General features: G+C 41.1%; 1 protein-coding gene and 1 pseudogene across 1 annotated transcript; one reads left to right on the top strand and one right to left on the bottom strand.

Moving 5' to 3' along the window:
- Positions 1-1114: 1114 nt before the first annotated feature.
- Positions 1115-20592, bottom strand: LOC139453998 (protein wech-like). The gene is made up of 3 exons (XM_071235472.1): positions 20301-20592; positions 18128-18943; positions 1115-2021 (listed from the first exon to the last, which is right to left on the bottom strand). The coding sequence occupies exons 1-3, from the start codon at positions 20590-20592 to the stop codon at positions 1186-1188; spliced, it is 1944 nt and encodes a 647-aa protein (XP_071091573.1). The 3' UTR covers positions 1115-1185.
- Positions 8724-13556, top strand: LOC139444176 (ADP-ribosylation factor 1-like; annotated as a pseudogene).
- Positions 20593-21255: the final 663 nt, after the last annotated feature.

The raw sequence follows: 21255 nt of genomic DNA, 5'->3' as shown, positions 1-21255 counted from the left end.
TTATTTACCGTATGTTGAATATATGTAGCTTGAATATCGCGGCTTTGCCAACAAACATAGAATTACAGAGGACATATTTATTTGCAACACACATAGACGGCACTCTCTGATACAATGTTCTTGGCTTCGTGTGTATATTCGTTCACTGTATTTTTATTGCGCTTCAAAAAACATTCAATCACGATTTATCTCCCTTCGACCGATCAGTTATCAAGTGAATGTAACAAGTCCTCACTGCAGAAACGAAAGAGCTGTCGCCCGGATCAATGTGGTCTGAAGAATATCTATAAGTCTGTAACAAGAAAGTGTTCGGTTTTTTCTTTTTTTCCGCATAAGAAGGAAGTCTGGCGGTCATGTAGATATTCCACAGATAAATCAGATATCACGAATAGATCCATAATACACTAGCATTATGATTACAATAATTCATCTCGGGGTATCATTAAATGGATTGTTGATATAAATCAGGAATAGATGGTAAAGCGGCGCCCCATGTGTAAAGCTGTAACAAAACAGTGCTGCTTATTGTCCTCAACATAGCAAGCAAGGATTAGTGTCATGTAAATATCCATCCTACACTGACATAGCTCACAACACTGCCATTTATGACGCAGAAGGAATAGCTCCATTACACTCTCATATAGTTGTTGCACAGAAGAAAACAGACCATGCAGAGGATCTGGTATTCGATGAAAGGATCTTTCATCAAAGCCACTTACTTTCGAAGTTGGTAATATAGTAAACTATGTTTATAACGAACACACTTAAAACGAACTGACCGAACTATTTTTAAGTCCCGACCATTTGTTGTATATATGCTGTTTATATGCTTGATAAGGAACTACGGTTATAAAGAAGTAAAATTGGTGATCCCTTCGAGTTCTTTTACTGTATATAAAATAGGAAACATGTTCAGATGAGATCTGAACAATTAAAGCAGAACGTGAAAAGCCGTGTCTTGCTACTGAGATTACAAATAAAATGAGTACACTTACAGACCTTCATTCATAACATTCAAATTGCAAAGCTCAGATGAGTGATTAAAGACTAATATATAATGTGATTTTACTAAAACACAGTGAAATGTGCTTAAAAGTAAATACACAATGACACATAACACTACACCTTAATCCTCAACTCACACGTGACTACAGTTTATAGAAAGGAGGATTGCGACATGTTCATTCAGTTCAATGTAAATACCTTCACCGAATCTGACATACACACGTACATACGGCCACGCCCATCAACACACACACCGAGTGGAAACTGGACACCAGCCTGTGATGTCAGTATTTTTCTTACAAACTGTCCTGACTCAGTCAGATGGAGGACTCTGTGTAGATTGAGGTCTGTCACCAGGATGTCTCCTGTGCTGGTACTTGTGATACCACGTGGATGCTCCATCTCTGTGTCTCCTGTAGGGCTGTAGGTGAACACCACATCTCCCTCGGGAGTCAGACACACGACACACTTGGATCCCCGGTCAGACACCAGGATGTTTCCTGTCCTCGTGGTACAGAGGAAGAAGGGATACTCCAAGATGTATCTACTAGGTTGGCCTGGGCTAATTGACCTCAGCACGTGTCCCGCCATATCCAGGATATCAACACAGGGAGGGGAGCTGGAACTTGCTGCTAGTGTTAATGGTTTCAGAGACGTTATACCCATGTATTGTTTCCTGGTTGTGATGGCTGACAGCAGCACCAGGTCAGGGTTGACTTGTACTATTACAATCTGTCTGGTAATCGCCACAGTGACAGCCACTTGGTTGTCTTTCAACGTTGTTATACCCCACGGAGGACCACTCAGACTGAGCCTGCTGTGACCTTGCTTCTTGTTCCTGGTGTAGAAGGACTTCACACTGTTGTTGTTGTTGTCTGTGACTATCACTGTGTCTGTACCATTCACCAGTAACACCGTCGCGTCAATGAGGTTTGGTCGAAGTACATCTCCTGCTACTTTGACGTTAATGGTGTCCTGTACGTCTCCTATCTCACCCAGCTGTAGATCGTCAAGTTCTCTACTCAGCTGATCCCTATCCTGTCTGAACATTATGCTGGCTATTCTTCCCTTCGCCTTCAGTTCTGTGTCTCCGACAGCCTCCACATCACCAGCCTCATATCACTGATAGTCGGTCGTATCTAAAATAAGAAGATAACTTTGATCCAGAGTATCAACATGGAGGAATGACACGTATAACTACCTATTGATGCAGTACCTTTAAATTTACTGTCATAAAGCGCACTTGTGTAATCCAGAAGTTGAACAAATTGTAATTTGCATGGGATTCTCCAGAATCAGGACACATTTCAGTCGAAATATGTATGTAACATAAAAGTAGATAACAAACATAGAATGTAAACAAAACTAGCATTGGGGATATTAAGTTTACACAATCATAGTGGTATACACGATACTGTTGACAATGATATATCTACACTGGAAAATTATTTATCTTTTCAAAGTAACAGCGATCAGTGGAGACATGAAGATATTGTTGAAATTGTTGTGAGTGTGTTTGTTTGTTTTTAAACCATGAACCCAACTTCCCTGTGAGAGTTACCTCCCTAATACTGATATGTTTACTCCTGTAGCCTGTTATGTAAATTATTCACACTGTACAAAAGTGCTAATACCTCGCTACAATGACACTGTGTCAACGTTTCCCGCTGTAGGCCTGTCCTCGATCCTTTCGACAGCCAGACCCGCTTCATTGAAATAGGTCAATGTTTCACCATAGCCAAATGCGGTATTGGGGAAGTAGTTCGAATAGAGCCAGACCCGTACACTTTTTGTTTCAGTTTGTTTCAAAAGAATTGTTACTGAAATGGAACAAAATTGTCGTTTTTGGTGTTATGTTACATTCGGAATTTATTTACATGTTTTTACTTTTTTATTGGAGGAAGACCTTATTGTGTTTGGCAATACTGTCAACAACAATTTTAGTAATATATTACTGAGGCCGAATGCTTGAATAATATTGCAATTCAGGCAAGAAAGGTGGTTATGGTCCTGTTAGTTAGTATTAATTCCTTGAATCCATACTCGCCTCAGCTTTTCTTCAAATGTTTAGATACAAAGATAACACCAATACTTTTATACAGGGCTGAAATTTGGGATTTAGTGACATAGAACTGAGTCAGGCAGACTATTCAGTCGCTCGCTGTTTTGAAATGTGTCAAATATTGGCTGTCTCTTTATAATATGCAGGAATCTCGTTTACCTCGAAAAATGTTACAATATGTTGCGGTTGTATATGGAATACTACAAGGGACATTGTCGCGTTGTCTGATTGTCGCATCGTCGCCCTTGCAAAAACCAGCAAAAAGTGTCAAAATTAGCCAAAGCGCGACATTGCGACAACGGGCCATTTTGGCCATTTGTGGCATTGTCGCAATGTCGCATTGTAAAATGTCCGAAAGGCTTATGTGACGTATTGCCGTCCGTCTTTGTATGGCGTGCGTCATCCGTCATGCAAAGTCTATGCACAATACGATTTATGCCTAATATTTGCGAAAGATAGCATTTACAGGTCACCTGGTACAAAGTTACGTGGTGAGCTGATGCCAGCTCTCACAGAAGATCGAATGTAAATGAAAATATTTTTACATTAAGAGTAATTTTTACATTAAGGGTTGTAACAAGAGTTATTAATAACCCCTTAATGTATTTTTTTTACATTACGGATTGTAACACGGCCATTGTATTTCCGGTGTACCCAAAATGCAAATTTTAGCCACAACCCGAGCTAACTGTCCTTAAAAACGTAACACTTAAGACTGGCTGTAGTTGTGGCACTTATTTACTGTCCCTTTTAAAACTAAGGAAGGGTATTTTCTATCCTCCCATTCAACGCCTGGATCATCGACAAATATCCCGTTTCGTAAAAACAACAACAACATTATCTCAGATATATGCAGATCTTATGAAACATAAACTAACATTCTGCTTCACACTTGGGCCGATTGTATTTGTGTGCATGCATGCATCCATGCGTGCGTGCGTGAATGTGTGTGCGTGCGTGCGTGCGTGCGTGCGTGCGTGCGTGTGTATTTCTCATCTCTCGGCGGTCCTAAAGGAGACATACACAGGTATTTTATAGCTCCCAATTCTCCCGTCTGTCTATACCCGGGATCTGTGGCCTGTCAGTGAGCAGAGAGTGAATAGTGCTTTACAACTCGAGGTCACCCGATGGCTTCACAACATGAAGTGTGTGCAGTGTATCAATCACGTGATATAGTTATGGGGTGACACCCACTCATTACCATATCGAAAGTAGGAGACATTATTACAGTTCACATACTACCATATCAGGTATGAAATAATACAGTTATGTAGAAGTATTTCCCCGTATGGTTTACTGAAGCATTTGTCAGGGATCATGTCAGTAATAACTGTAACAGACACACGTGATATATAAATACACATACTTCGGGATCAGTCTCAGTATTGAAGTGAAGTATCCGATCGAAGGCAATAGTGAAAGTAGATCTTTGAAATATTCCGATTAGCCTACATGTTACATTTAATTAGGTGCCCGGTCATGAGAATCTGCCTGGAAATGACTGTATAGTTAGATGAACCCTTGTGGTGTTACCAGTACACAGTAGGACAGGTGTGTAGCGTTATAACTGAAGTAGACACAGGCCTTGTGACAACACGCACTTACCTCGTGTTGAGGTTGGTTGGTTTTTTGATTAACGCCGCACTCAGCAATATTCCAGCTATATGACCTGACAATCCAGTGATTAATATCATGAGCATCAATCCAAGCAATTGGGACCGACGACATGTATCAACCATGTCAGCGAGCCTTACCACCCGATCCCGTTAGTCGCCTTTTACGACAAGCATAGTCGCCTTTTACGGCAAGCATAGGTTGCTGAAGACCTATTCTAACCCAGAATCTTCACGGGTCTCCTTGTGTTGAGGGAAATTGAGAAGCAGGAAGTGCTTCATTCATGGCCAACTCGTGTCATTCCGGGACAAGCTTCTCGCAGTTTACGGAAAGGGGCGAGTAGTGACGAATAAATGTGTGTAACAAGGAATTGGGATTCAACCACAAGTGGGATTGTGTTTACCTGACGTTTCTGAAAATATGGCACAATGTAGCAGCACAATGAATCAGAACGACCTATTAACCCAAAGAGGGGGCACGGGTGGCCCAGTTGTCTAAGGCTCCGCGATTCGCTGTGCAGAGTTGCGTCCCTTGGCCACGCCAGAAACCTATGATTATAGGTTCGAATCATGGCTCTCCCCAATTATGTTTCTATGTTTGTCAGCACCATACCCATGCTCGTGGGTTTCACCGAAGTGGTAAACGTCGGAGACCTCCATCTCTTCCGGCTTTCCTCCAACATTAAGCTGACACGACGTAATATAACTTGAATACTGTTAAAAGCAGCGTTAAACTCAACTCACTCACCCACTATTAACTCAAAGAGAAATCAATGTTGTATAAGGACAGCAGCAGTTCATAAATATATATTTAAAGGTATTTTAAATTGATGCAACTTGTACAATGCAGTAGTACCAGTGAGAATCGTGCACTACATACTGGAGAGGACAACATTAACAGTTATGTTTCTCCATCACAGACAAATGTCGGGTACATGGAGTGTGTTACAGTTACAAAGAGATAAGCAGTTTTCTGTTAATTAAAACCAGGAAGTGATATTTTACATTATTGCAAGAACTGTTGTTTGACGCAGTTTTATATGTCTTGTTTTGGAAGCACAAAATTATTTCGATGAACAGCAAGTTTATTTCATTAAAATTACTATCCGCTTGCACCTTCATACAGTTGACTAATAGCCTTCAAAGTGTTGGCTCCCATTCAGTAGCACTCCATCTCTCATATCAACATTCCTCATCAATGTATGATTGTTAGGTGTCGATATCCAATTGAAACAATATGTAAATCAAAAAATCTGTTCAAAACAGAATTAAGTGTGAAACCAACAAATGGTATGCAATCAACAATTGTATTACACAATAAGTTTTATGAATCAATACTCATTTCTGCACAGCAATTACAATGGCAACTCCAAATAGAGTGGTAGTACAATGGTCAGTGGCAGTATCAAATGCAAAATTATGATAGCAGTGGTGATATCAAAATGTTCAGTGATAATAATATTCACCTATCCGCAACAGTCATCAAGCTTCCGACATAGGCCTACGCTGGGAATCTGGGCTGATGTATGATCTTTACACGAAAGCTGGTCTTGATGTAATGACAGATGTAATGTGAGATGAGACATTGATGCGCCCGCCACACTTAGATTATGTTACCAGCTTCAAGCATTTCCTACACAGTGTCAGAAAAGTCCAGTGCCCCGTGAACATCACCGAATATTCCTCATGTTACTTTAACTCTTGACATCCATCCATGATATTACGGAAGTTTACAGATATTTCGAGCATATAAATATAATAACTTCCTTACTACCGCTTACATTAAATAGTACAACATTCATGAAAACTAATCATTGTCCAAATACATAAAAAACTGACTTTCACTTTGTCAGGTTTTAGTTAGGGTTAGGGTTAGGGTTAAGTTAGGTTAGGGTTAGGGTTGCTAAAGCATTAGTGTTGGTTGATAATGCATAAGTGCGGGTTGCTAATGAATTAGTGCGGTTTGCTAATGCATTAGTATTGGTCGCTAATGCATTATCAACCAAGTGGTTCAAGTCCATGCACGTACCGGTTATAACATGTTATAAACCAATAGTTTTAATATAAACATTTCATGTTCTATAATTTTGCATTTTGTTTCAATAATAACTGAAAAACATTACATTAAATAATGATCAAATATATATTTTTTATATTTGAAAAAAATACAACTGTGTCATATGTCCATACCCCACACAAATCTATATACCTGTGATAACATCTATCGATCCCAGTCTTTCACTGTGGCCTATTTTCATGATCAACGCTCACCGACCATTCCACCCTGTAATCAGTTACGAGTCCCTGTACAAGTTTTCAATGTTTGAATATTCACGCCCCTTTCACATTTGCTTCGAGGGGTAATTGACACTGGTAGACGTGTAAATTATTCTCACAATCTCAACCGAACGTAATTCCATTTCGACCTTGGTTAGAGTAGATTCCCTGCACTGAATGTGACTAAACTGACCAGTTTCACACAGTGTGAGATTATTTCTGAAAAACAGTCGACCTTTCCAGTTTGAGGAACTAATGAATGTTCCAGCATAATGCTGCATATCTCTGTCTCCCTGTAGTGTAACACATAACTTACCCTGTGTCCCGACACGGCCTCTCCACCCGCGACAGTGTGACGTAGTGACGCAATGAGAGCTGGGACAAGTTTGCTGATAAGCACGAGAACAGTTTAGAATAAATCAAATCAGGTTCACTCCTTGGTCAGGTGACAGTCATTTGGTGGTCGAGGTCATATGGTACAGAGACGACCCTAGTTTTGGAATAAGTGTTCCGCGGACCTATCCAGCTGAGTAGATACCCTGTCCCAATCTTATGCTTTCCACAGCATGGGAATCATCTATAAATTTGATAAATAGTTGAAGAAAGATGCATGATGCGTGTCGGTGCTACTCTCACCTAAGAAACGTCACCCCAAGTAACATTGCATGAAAAGTTGTCATTTAAATATCAGGGTATTTTTTGCCAAAGTTGCTAAAATTTAAAATTACCTTGTCAAGAAAAATTTGATGATAAAAAAACAAAGCAGATGACAATAAAACCGATCGCCCAAACGTATCACGGCAACGGCCATTGTAACCCGATGCACGTGAGTGGAAATTGAAATGCACCAATGTCTTGCCCTACAAGAATCCACCCACATCGTATAACAATCATTCGTTATTGAATTGCTACCACATGCCATGATTGACAAGAAATAAGCGATACCAATCCCTGGGACGATTGCAAGCTGGACAAACCGCCCGGCAAGTAGCCGATGCATCCACCTGGTGTGCACACTCGGACACCCGGATGTACACAGTATGCACACCGGCTTTTACATTTTCCCCAAAAAACGCAATGGTAATATTGAAGTCAATATTTGAATATTGATTAACGACACTATATTTACATTTACCATAACGATATGTAGACATTTGGGTGAGACAATACCTTTAGAAAACGAGTACATATCTATACTATATATACAGCACCTATATCGTATCTGTACAATGTACATTTACCAGTATCTCCACTGCTTCACTGACAGAGAGCAATCACACCACATTGTTTTGTGTACACTTCAATCACGTGACCAGTTTGTTGTGGTGACAGCGCGTGGAGTCATTTGTCTACACCCTGTCACGATCCACATCGCAGTCGTGAGCTATTTATAAAACTCCAAGTGGCCAGAAATTAACAGGGCAAAGTTGCGTGTTGTATATTTCGCCGTCTGGCTTCCTGAATGTGCAGTATATAAGGTTGTCAGTGGTGTGTGTGGTCATATCAGCAAGGGCTACGCATATACAGAGGACTGGGGATAATATCTGGTGACTACTGAGTAGGAAAGAAAAAGTGTGATATAACTTCTTCAAGTTCACATATACTATTTCTACAGAAATGGAAACAATTCAGGGAATATTCACTGTGCTGAGAGGGCATTGAATTTGTTACATCGCTGTTGGTGAAGATCTACAGTCAGGCGAGAAGATAACATACAACCAATTACAAGTTAAATATTTCACAAACGTTCCAGAGCGCGACAAGTCATGGGTGTTATCTTGGATAAACTTGCTGACTTCACAGGCCTATTCTCTGGGTTTTCCAGTGACCCAGCTAGAATTCTGATGGCTGGACTCTGATGCTGCCGGTATGTTTATTAATGTTTAGTGCAGTTACCTTTTTAACACACTATTATTAAGATAATGGTATTTCATTTTATCAAAATATACGTTATTCATTTAAGTTTAAGGTATAACTCTATTCGTTCATTTTTTACAAAACTATACAAAAATATGTATTTATTATAATGTTTTGTCATTTTCTTGCAAAATATACATATTTTCATATTCAACTGTGATGTTAAGGAAAACAAAGTGTGAAAAAGTACAATAATTATTAGCTCTCAGATTGGCAAAAATACATTTTGTTTATGTGCACACTAAAAGCTGTGTGACACAGTGATTGCATGGACCGTGGTCTGCATGTTACAGGCAAGACGACGATCCTGTACAAGTTGAAGCTGAACGAGGTTGTCTCCACCATCCCCACCATCGGCTTCAACGTGGAGACCGTCAGCCCCTGCAAGTGCGTCAACTTCACCGTGCGGTCAGTTTCCTATTACATCTCTAAACTCGGAAACATCGTTTCTTTTGTTTTCTTAAGGGGCCATTACACCAAACGGCGATTGCTCTGCGCTCCTTCTGTGTCCTAAAATTTGACTAGAGCACAGTGGGGTCGCCATACTCAAGAAAACTCTCTTTTGGTGTAATCTCTCCTACGACCGTTCTGCCTTCCTTCTGCGACTAAATATGTTACTTTTGTCAATGTAACTGCGTTCCCTGAACGACCTAGGCGTTCACTGTGCGATATCTCTGCGCTCCCTCTGCGTCTCCTCTGCGTTACCTCTGCCTCCCTCTGCCTCCTTATTGCAACTAACTACCGCGCTGCCACCCCTCTACGACCAATGGCGATCGCTCAACGACCTTTCAGCGATGCCTCTGCCTTCTTTGCGACAGCTGAACATCCTGACTATAAAAGGCTCATCTGCAGACGATTTTTATCAGTCTATGTCAGCTCCTGGTGATACAACTAGTGATGAACAACCAGTACTTGACAATTGCTATCGTACAAGGTCATCAAGCACTGTTGTTACACCACATGAGTATTGGTATACTGGAACGCAAACTGAACAGACGAAGAAGGAAAATGAGAACCTGGTGGGTTCGCCCATGGTTGACGCATCAAAGAAGGTTCCAATTCGGACATTATAGCCAATTGTTGCAAGAGCTACGTTTGGAGGATGAAGGTTCATTTTTCAATTACCTTAGCATGGAACCAAGAATGTTTGATGAAATACTTCAAAGAGTAAGCCCAAGAATATTAAGACAAAATACTAATTACAGAGAAAGTTTGGACCCTGGTGTTAAACTTGCTGTGACTCTCCGATACCTTGCTACAGGAGACAAGTATCCTTCGCTACAATACAAGTATCGTGTATCACGTTGCACTGTCTCTGTGTTTGTACCTGAGGTTTGTAGAGCAACCCGAGAAGAGTACAAGAACGAAGTTGTCCAATGTCCAAGAAACCCCAATGAATGGAAGACAGTTGCAGATGACTTTAAGGACCGATGGAATGTACCTCATGCATGTGGTGCTATTGATGGAAAACATTTGACCTTGCAATGTCCCCCAAACACAGGAAGCTTGTATTACAATTACAAAGGATTCTTTTCTATTGTGCTCCTTGCGTAGGTGGATGCTAACTACAAATTTCTATGGTGTGATGTTGGCGGGTTTGGTTCCATGTCAGATTCCCAGATATTTAATGAATCTGAATTGAAGGAATGTCTTGAAGACGATACAATAAATTTTCCAGTTTCGGAGCCTCTGCCACATGATGACATGAGCATTCCATTCTTCATTCTAAGTGATGACGCATTTGCTCTTAGGACATACATGATAAAACCTTACCCTACAAGAGGACTGACTAAAGAGCAGCGTATCTTCAATTACCGTATTTCTCGTGGTAAACGCGTGGTAGAGAATGCTTTCGGCCTTTTAGCTCAGCGTTTTCAAGTATTCCTCACAACAATGCAGCTGTTACCAAATTGTACAGGATGTTGTAGAAGCATGCATCTGTCTGCACAATTTAATGCGCACGAGATATCCAGCTCTACAAAATGCAGCACTTGATACAGAGGATGAGAATCATAACCTTATTCCTGGAAACTGGCGACAGCTAGTAAACATGTGTGATGTCGATCAAGCAGTCGGACCAAACTGTGCAACACGAGCAGGAAAACAACAACGAGAGTATCTCAAGTTGTATTTTAACAGTGCAGCTGGATCTGTACCTTGGCAGGAACGCATGATTTGAACATGTATGTGACACTTGGTATGGAGTTAATCATACTTAACTGATAAATTTTAAATTGGTAGCATGTTGTACATTTGGAAACGGTTGTTATTGTCTGTATTTATTATTTATTTTCTCTGAGTTACCAACATATTAATTCATTTGTTGTTTTTAATGTTATAAAACAAATTATTAAAACAAATGTGTTGAGAATGCTTAAATTAATTTTATAACAAATGAAACATACTCTTAGAATAAGTGAAGTGAAACATGCTTTAATAAACTTTATTTAATTAGAAAAAGCATAGCAAGCATTGCAATGAACACTCTAATGAAAGTTTACAATAAATTGAACACTGAAATGAAAAAAAGAGAAAATTGAGATATTTGAAGTTCAAATATAACGCTAATTAAATGTAAAACAACACCAATTATTGAAGCATCAATACACATCCGTAGGAACAGCCAACACAATATGTTTCCAGAATGTATATATAATAACATTAGTCGTTAAGCTTTTTCAAAGCAGGCAATATAAATATATTACCTACTGTACAACACGTGGCTTTATGAAGGCAGAGGAGACGCAGAAAGGAGGCACAGGGATCGCCAAGAGTCGTTATGGTCGGCGAATAAAGGCAGAGAGGTCGCAGAGAGGTCGCAGAGAGGACGCAGAGAGAAGGCACAAGGTCAACAGGATTACATCACAGATTCCTGTGAAGATCATTCAGCGACCTCTGTGCGTTCTCTCTGCGACCTGCCTCTGCCTCCTTTCTGCGTTCCCTCTACCTCCGTTCTGCCTCCCTTGAGCGACTTACATCGACGGCGATGTCACTGCGACTGTTTTAAGCAGGTTCAAAACTTTTCAGCGACAGTGGCGCTCTTGGCGTAGCTGAGCGTTCCCTCTGCCTCCCTTGTGCGCTCTACGCGACCGTTCTGCGACCCCTCTGCCTTCAACGCCGACCTGGCAAAACTTAAGAACGCAGAACGGTCGCAGAAAGGTCGCCGTCCGGTGTAATGGGGGTATTATCTCATAACATGCTTACTATAACGGTCTTCCATTAACTGAACAGACAGAGGGCTTCTGCAAATGATAATGCCCTGAAAATAGCGTTACCGTTATTATAGCTAAAATGGATGGAATTTGTTATCAAATAAAAAGAAACAACAATATCGGTTTTGAAACATTTACTGCAATCAACACGAATGTTACTGACCCGCTTTTACAAATATGGAAACTTCATAGAACAAACCAGATGACGTCACTATTGAACGTGACGTCACCTAACAACGGGCGTGATAATGGCCCGCCGTCAAGCAATATGAGGGCATTATCAAGTTACAATGGCCCGCGGGCTGTTTGATGATAATTCTATCCATTTTAGCTATAATAAACTATATTATCGGGACAGGATATATGGAGCCGGGTAGTGATATGGTTAATGCTTCCCTTGGTCCCACATTTGGGTTCAATTCCTGACATAGTTCAAACACGTGAGTCGTATGAATGACTAATCACTAATACGCTGCTACCTGACCATTTTTACATAGCTGCATATATGAATACGTTTTACGAATATGGGGAGGTTGGTAGCCAAATGGTCATTGCCTTCCTTTGTCCTCCATTTGGGCTCGATTCCTGACATCGTGAAACTATGTGAACTCCTTTGCAATTGTCGAGAGGTTTGTTAAAATTCCATCGGCTCTGTGTCCAGAACTGAATATCAGCTTGTTTATTTCAGGTATCTTGTACGTGGTTGACACCAACGATAGGGAGAGGTTTGCCGAGTCACGAGATGAACTTATGAACCTCATCGACAGCGACGAGATGAGATCCGTTCCTGTCGTCGTCCTGGCTAACAAGCAAGACTTGCAAGGTAGGCACATGGGCGATTCAGAAAATGAATGTGGCTGCCCTTGTATTAGCAACACACACACCTTAAGGCTCAGGATTATCTTTATGTCGAATTATTATTATACTGATGCTGCTGCTGATTATGATTGTAGTGATGATGACGATGATTATTATTATAATTCTGAAAGTCTTTGTAGGCAATTAGAAGTTGGGTTTACGTATGATTAGGGTTTTTTATATTAAGTTTTTCATCAGCTGATGAAGGGGCAGACACTATATTTCCGAAACGCCATGTCCGTATAATGAAGAAGTTGCTATCCACATTTCTTGTCATATTATGATTGTGTTATATCATTTCGGTTGATCATTATCAGTATGCAAGAATTGGTGTTTTGTAAGTAAATATATTGTAACACAAGGTAAAATAGTCTCTTCTCACTACCACTGTATTGGGGGCGGTCGGGTAGCCTAGTGCTTAAAGTGTTTGCTCGTCACGCCGAAGACCCAGGTTCTATTCCCGACATAGGTACAATGTGTGAAGCCCAGAAGTTGACGGACCGAAAGTGGTACATCCAGGGGACATGCGCAACGACCGGGGAGGGACTGTTTGAGGGTCTGGAGGAAATGTCCAGACTGGTGAAGGATTTCAAACAGAGCAGGAGGAGGTGACTCTTTAAAGGTGGAAATAACCACAAACAAACATCTGTGATGACCGACTGAAGAGTATCTGTGTTTAAACCTGCATGGGCTAGTGTGATAAAGACATGGTATAACTCGACGTCACCACTCATATATATATACATATTTTATCCCATGAACTATGAGCAGTGTATGACATGACAGTTGACATGCAGTTATACGACATTAACAAGGCCTGTCATGTTTGCGTTGCGGTGGAGGAAGAAGTCCCAGAAAGCCAGAAGGAGGACCCTATGCCGCCAGAACAAAAAAGCTCCACACCATTTTACTGATTCAGTCTCAAACCCAGTCTATCATCGTGATTACCGATCCTAGTCCTGTTGTCACGTGATGACTCTGGATCAATGGCGTTATCAGTCTTTCACTTGTATTTATGTACGGTTTTGTATATAATTCATTGTGTAAATACTCATATGATTCTAACATTCCTATTGATGCTTGTTGAGTGTTTATTTATTTTAACACGTAGCAATGTTTATATTTGTAGTAAGTGTATAAACGTCTATGCTGTATGTACATGTTTTGATATTTTGCACTTGAACATGTAATTGTTATAAATGATCAAATGTTTGTATGAAATTGGAATGGTATAATTATTTTCCACTTCACGTTGACATTATTTGTCTTTAACTGACAGTAAGACACAGGAACCCCTCTCTGTGTCATCTAGTCCCTCATATCATTCATATCTCTCTTTAACACGACTCCAACAGAATGACAGACCAAATAAGGTCCCTTTAATCGACTCTAGGCCATGACCCAGAAGAATGCTTGATTCTGATTGGTCAATCAAACAGTAAAGGAGGTTTCTAATTCCGTTATTTCCTTCAAAGTTAACAGTTCTATTCACACGATTATCTTGCCACACAGGACATACATCATCCTGCGACCATTCATATAGCATGTGGAATTTGGTTCGATAACATCTTCCCGAGACAAGGGAGTTAACTGACTATAGAAGTCCAGTTTCGACCCTTGCCGAACTGGGCTTGAATTATGGAGTTATATTTTGACTTGGCAAACGAGTCAGCATAGTTCAATCAAACTCGCGACATCCTGTTCGGAAACAACTGCTGTGCAAATTTCGGGCAATTGCAGGATTTTCCAAGCATGTGTAGACATAGAAGGGAAATAGAAGGGACATGAATCGTAATAGCCACTGATGGCGCTACGATCGAGCCACGAACTTCCAGTCTAGTTCGGCATCATTCGTCAACACTCGCCCCTTTCCGTAAACTGGAAAAAATGTTATGTGCGAAAATACAACAAACCAATCAGAATGCGCGTATGGCTTCAAAGAATCCCTCAGGAATATTTTGGGATTTTCTATTCGGCTTGTCCCGGAAGAAGACGAGTTCGTCACGAATGATTCAGCATGGGTGGAAACTGGACTTTTATATATAGTGTCCTGGGAAGATGATTCGATAAAATGTTTGATTATTTGCATATAAATATTTCAAAGTTTTTTGTTTTTGTTTTTATTTTTTATTTTGTGGTTGTAGTTTTTGTTTTGATTTTTTTTTGTGGGGGAGGGGAGGGGGGTGGGTGACAGGGTATTTTTCTGGTACATCCAGCTCTTGCGACGTATATCGACACTAAACCCTACTCGTATCCTGCCCTCGAGTGCCCACCGGGCAATATATTTTTGCTGTGTTTGTGTAAGTAAGAAGAGTATTCAAGTTATATCACAGCGTGTCAGCTTGATGTGGGAGGAAAGCCCGAAGTGATGTGGGTCTGACCAGTTTAGGTTTACCAGTTCGGTGAAACTCACGAGCATTGGTATTATTCAAACACAATTGGGTTGAACCGGTATTCGAACCCACAATCATAGGTTTCTGGCGTGCCCAAGGGACGCAACTCTGCACAGCGAATCACAGCGCCTTAGACGATAGGGCCCCCCGAGCCCGCCCAGTTGGTAATGTATTAGTGGGAGGTGGTAATGTATTAGTGGGGGGTGGTAGTGTACTAGTGTTGGTTGGTAATGTATTAGTGTGAGTTGGTAATGTATTAGTGTGGGTTGGCAATGAATGAGTGAGTTGGGCTTAACACCGATTTTAACAGTTTCAGCCTGTCAGCTTAATGTGGGAGGAAAGCCCGAAGTGATGCAGTTCTCATACGTTTGCCAAGAGCACGGGTATGGTACTGACAAACCTAGAAACATAATCAGGGCGAACCGGGATTCGAACCCACAATCATAGGTTTCTTGCGTGTCCAAGGGACGCAACTCTGCACAGCGAATCGCGGCGCCTTAGACGATAGGGCCACCCGTGCCCCGGGTTGGTAATGTATTAGTGTTGATTGGTAATGTATTAGTGTTGGTTGGTAATGTATTAGTGTGAGTTGGTAATGTATTAGTGTTGGTTGGTAATGTATTAGTGTGAGTTGGTAATGTATTAGTGTGGGTTGGTAATGTATTAGTGTGAGTTGGTAATGTTTTAGTGGGGGGCGGTAATGTATTAGTGTTGGCTGGTAATGTATTAGTGTGAGTTGGTAATGTATTAGTGTGGGTTGGTAATGTATTAGTGTTAGTTGGTAATGTATTAGTGTGGGTTGGTAATGTATTAGTGTGAGTTGGTTATGTATTAGTGTTGGTTGGTAATGTATTAGTGTGAGTTGGTAATGTATTAGTGTTGGTTGGTAATGTATTAGTGTGAGTTGGTAATGTATTAGTGTGGGTTGGTAATGTATTAGTGTGGGTTGGTAATGTATTAGTGTGGGTTGGTAATGTATTAGTGTTGGTTGGTAATGTATTAGTGTGGGGTTGGTAATGTATTAGTGTTGGTTGGTAATGTATTAGTGTGGGTTGGTAATGTATTAGTGTGAGTTGGTAATGTATTAGTGTTGGTTGGTAATGTATTAGTGTGAGTTGGTAATGTATTAGTGTTGGTTGGTAATGTATTAGTGTGGGGTTGGTAATGTATTAGTGTGAGTTGGTAATGTATTAGTGTGAGTTGGTAATGTATTAGTGTGGGTTGGTAATGTATTAGTGTGAGTTGGTAATGTATTAGTGTTGGTTGGTAATGTATTAGTGTGGGTTGGTAATGTATTAGTGTTGGTTGGTAATGTATAAGTGTGGGTTGGTAATGTATTAGTGTTGGCTGGTAATGTATTAGTGTTGGTTGGTAATGTATTAGTGTGGGTTGGTAATGTATTAGTGTTGGCTGGTAATGTATTAGTGTGGGGTTGGTAATGTATTAGTGTGAGTTGAGCACAATAACGACAGGGGGAATACAGGACTCTGATGCTACTGTTACGCAGGCTTCTACAAAATATTCTGTATTTGCTGTGAAATCTGGGCACAATGTTATGTATGCGGGGTACAGGAAAGGTACACATACACATCAGAGAACATCGTGAACATCTAGATGCATGTACCCTGGGTACAAAAAACGGTAGACAGGTCGAGAACAGTCCCTCAGCTCTAGAATAGTTCACTTGATCCTATTGATTGTATAGTGTGTTCAGGTTGCCCACGTCAGCAAAACTAACATGGTGAAACATATGTCAGATGTTATTCCCTTTTTTGATTTGATCCACATGTTTCAGTGTCTTTTCAGGTGAAAATTAACATGATTCTAATGGGAGCCGCCGGTGGGGCAGCCTCCGCTCACCTTTTTCTAAACACCTTGCATCAACACAATTTGATAGTGTTCAATAAAGTCGACTCTGATTCAAGCAGAGATTGCCTATGAATATGGAAAGGCCTTTGTGCGTCTTTATCGCACTGGCGGTGAACAACAAGCAGCCAATGAAGGTCTCCACGTGGGGATTCCGGGTTAGAATAGGTCCTCAGCAACCTGTGCGTGTCGTACGAGGCGACCAAATGGTTGATACAGTGTCATCGTGACCCAACGACTTGGGATGTTGCTCGTGATGTCAGTCACTGGTTTCTCGCGTTCAAACACGATTATTTACCCTCATACATGTAGCTTGAATATCGCGGTGTTGACCAACAAACATAGAATTACAGAGGACTTATTTATTTGCAACACACATAAACAGCATTCTCTGATACAATGTTCTTGGCTTCGTGTGTATATTCGTTCACTGTATTTTATTGCGCTTCAAAAATCATCCAATCACGATTTATCTCCCTTCGACCGCTCAGTTACCAAGTGAATGTTCCGCAGACTCGCCTGAAACTACTATTGTACATATATACATTAAATATACTAATTGTTTTGGTAACTTTACTGAACTATTTCGCGTTATGAAGCATAGAATCACAGATCTCTCGTTCCAGCGGTGAGGACTTGTTACATTCACTGAGGCTGACATTGTACTTAAATTCGTCCCTTGATTCCTACACATGTTATACAAGGTGACTAAATTGGTGATTGGTTGGTCACAACGGCTGCTTAATAGGGGCTTTTCACTTTGACTGGTTTGGCGATTTTCGAACCACTTGTCGCATGATCAGTCTGTCGAACTTAGAATTCAGAAAGGCCAGACTCTCGCGCGCCTCGACAATAGTGAAACTGCCGCCCGGATCGATGTGGTGATAATGCTATCCAGTAACACAGGAGTAGCCTTCATCACACCTTCATACAGGACGTCTATCTCACCCAGCTGTAGATCGTCCAGTGCTCTACTCAGCTTGTCCGTGTCCTGTCTGAACATGATCCTGGCTATTCTTCCCTTCTCCTTCACGTCTGTGACTTCGACAGCCTCCACATCACCGGCCTCACAACCCTGGTACATCTCATACACACCCATGTCACACTCAGATTGTAGAGTCTGGTCTATCAGCTCAGCCTGTAGTTGGTACACCTGTACTGACATCTCACCTGACTTTATGTCTGCCTTCAGTTCTGCAATGTGTCTGTCAGACATTTTTTTCAGTTCAGCCAAAAGTTTCCGTTCCTTGACTTTGATCACCTCTATTGCTTTGAGACTTGAAGACTTGATGTTCGATTCTATTTGTGAGTAATGCGTTAATGCTCCATCGACTTTGGAGTTTTGTTTTCTAACATGTGTTTTCATCTCGTCGTGTTTCTTCAACAAATCCTCTTTATTCCTTCTCAACTCGGTTTTCATTGCAGGAATCTCCGACTCAATTTCAACAACCAAGTCACATTTCCTGTGATGGATAGTGCAGCATGTTTGACAAACTGCTGTTTTACAATCTTTACAAATATATTTGATATTCTCATCCTTGTGAACATTACACATAACCTTTCTCTTGACCTTCACCTTTGTCTCTCCAGACAGGTCAACTACGTCATGGTGACGCGAAGACGGGATTCGTTTGTGCATCCGTATACATCGTTCACAAAGTGCGTCATCACAAACAGAGCACCAAGATGTAGCTGGAGTTGTCTCCCCTTCCTCCTTGCAATAACTGCAGTAGGTGGTATCTGAAATAACAAGATAACTTTGATCCAGAGTATCAACACGGGGCAATGAAATGTTGTAGCATAACTACCTATGTAGGGCCTACACTGTCATAAAGCGCACACGTGTAATCCAGAAGTAAAACAAATTGTAATTTGCACGTGGTTCTCCAGAATCAGGACACATTTCATTCGAAATATTTATGTAACATAAAAGTAGATTACAAACATAGAATGTAAGCAAAACTAGCATTGGGGATATTAAGTTGACACAATGGTATACCAGGCACTGTTGACATTGATATATCTACACTGGAAAACTATTTCTCTTTTCAAAGTAACAGCTACATTGTTTTTATTTCATAATGAAGGCAATCGGTGGAGACATGAAGATATTGTTAAAATTGTTGTGAGTGTGTTTGGTATTTTTTAACCATGAACCGTACTTCTCTGTGAGAGTTACCTCCCTAATGCTGATATGTTTACTCCTGTAGCCTGTAACGTAAATTATTCAAACTGTACAAAAGTGCAAATACATCGCTACACTGAAACTGTGTCAACGTTTCCCGCTGTAGGTCTGTCCTCGATCCTCTCAACAGCCAGACCCGCGTCACGGAATGGGTCAACGTTTCACGGTAGCGAAATGCTGTATTGGGTAAATAGTTCGAATTGAGCCAGACTGGTACCTTGCCCTTCGCCTCCTTGCGGCTGTAGGCGAAGAGCGCAAGCGCTCTGGAGTAGGTAAACCAGTCTAGGACAGAGCGTGATCTCCTCTTATGATTGTGTCCGAATGACATAAAGATGTTTAGTGTAATAATTTACAGCTTGGAATAGTTATTTATGTACTTCGTTTGTAAGCATATCGTTATACATTTGTGAGTGAGTGAGTTGGTGAGTATGGTTTTACGCCGCTTTTAGCAATATTCCAGCAATATGACGGCGGGGGACACATTAGAAATGGTCCTCACACATTGAACCAATGTCTGGAATCAAACCCGGGTCTTCGGCGTGAGGAGCGAACGCTTTAACCACTAGGCTACCCGGCCGCTCCTTATACATTTGTGAGAAAATACGCATCACAAGCATTTCAATAAGTGCTTACGTGAAATCTTATTCAAATAACACTGGATTTGTTGCACTGTTTTTTTTTCACCACATAGATCATAGAAAAGACAACGTTTGTGTCTGAGATAGATGTTGGATCACATGGATGTTACTCATTTGTACTTTGAACACAAGCCTTCCAAACAACACCATCAACAGGTTTAAAAAATTCACAGAAAACTTTCCTTTCAACTTCACACACGTTCGTATCCTCAGCACACTTATTCACTCAGACCTAGGAACCACACTAATATACGTACAAATCACAAACTCCCACCTTTTGATCCGGGGCCAAACGAGTCCAAGAGTCCATGGATGACAAAGCTGGGCTTGACGTCATCCGCCCACTCCTCAACTGGTCTCTCAGGGGCAGACACTTTCGTCATCTTGCTGCAGAATGGACACAGGAGAGACTTGGCGCTGATGGCTTCTGGTCTGGATTTGGTGTAGCTGACGACACATTTCCGACAGAAGGTGTGATTACATACAAGTGTACAGGGCTTGTCAAACACCTCTGTACATATCGTGCATGTCAGGAAGTGCTCTGTTAATTTCTGGGAGGTCGCCATCTTACCTACAAAACGACAAACCAGTCGTTGTATTTCCGGTGTACACAACAAACTGATCTTAACCACAACCCGAGCTTACTGTCCTTAAACATGGAACACTAAGACTGGCTGTAGTTGAGGCACTTATTTACTGTCCCTGTTCAAAACTAAGGAAGGATATTTTCTATCCTCCCATTCACCGCCTGGATCATCCAGATCTTGAAACAATTAACAAATATCCCGTTTCGTAAGAACAACAACATTATCTCAGTTGTATGCTGATCTTATGAAATATGAACTAACATTCTGCTTTACACTTAGGCCGATTGTATTTGTGTGCGTGCATGCATGCATGCGTGCCTGAATGTGTGCGTGCGTGCGTGCGTGCGTGCGTGCGTGCGTGCGTGTGTGTGAATGTGTATTTCTCATCTCTCGGCGGTCCTAAAGGAGACATACACAGGTATTTTATAGCTCCCAATTCTCCCGTCTGTGTATACTCTGGATCTGTGGCCTGTCAGTGAGCAGATAGTGAATGGTGCTTTTCAATTGAGGTCACCTGCTAGCTTTACAACATGAAGTGTGTGCAGTGTATCGATCTCGTGACATAGTTGTGGCGTGACACCCACTCATTACCATATCGAAAGTAGGAGACATTATTACAGTTCACATACTACCATATCAGAT

Source organism: Haliotis cracherodii, unplaced genomic scaffold (assembly GCF_022045235.1).
Source record: "Haliotis cracherodii isolate W230 unplaced genomic scaffold, xgHalCrac1.p SCAF_10, whole genome shotgun sequence".
Classification (NCBI taxonomy): Eukaryota; Metazoa; Mollusca; class Gastropoda; order Lepetellida; family Haliotidae; genus Haliotis; species Haliotis cracherodii.
The sequence above is the reverse complement of the archived record's forward strand: the minus strand, read 5'-3'. Positions and strand labels throughout refer to the sequence as shown.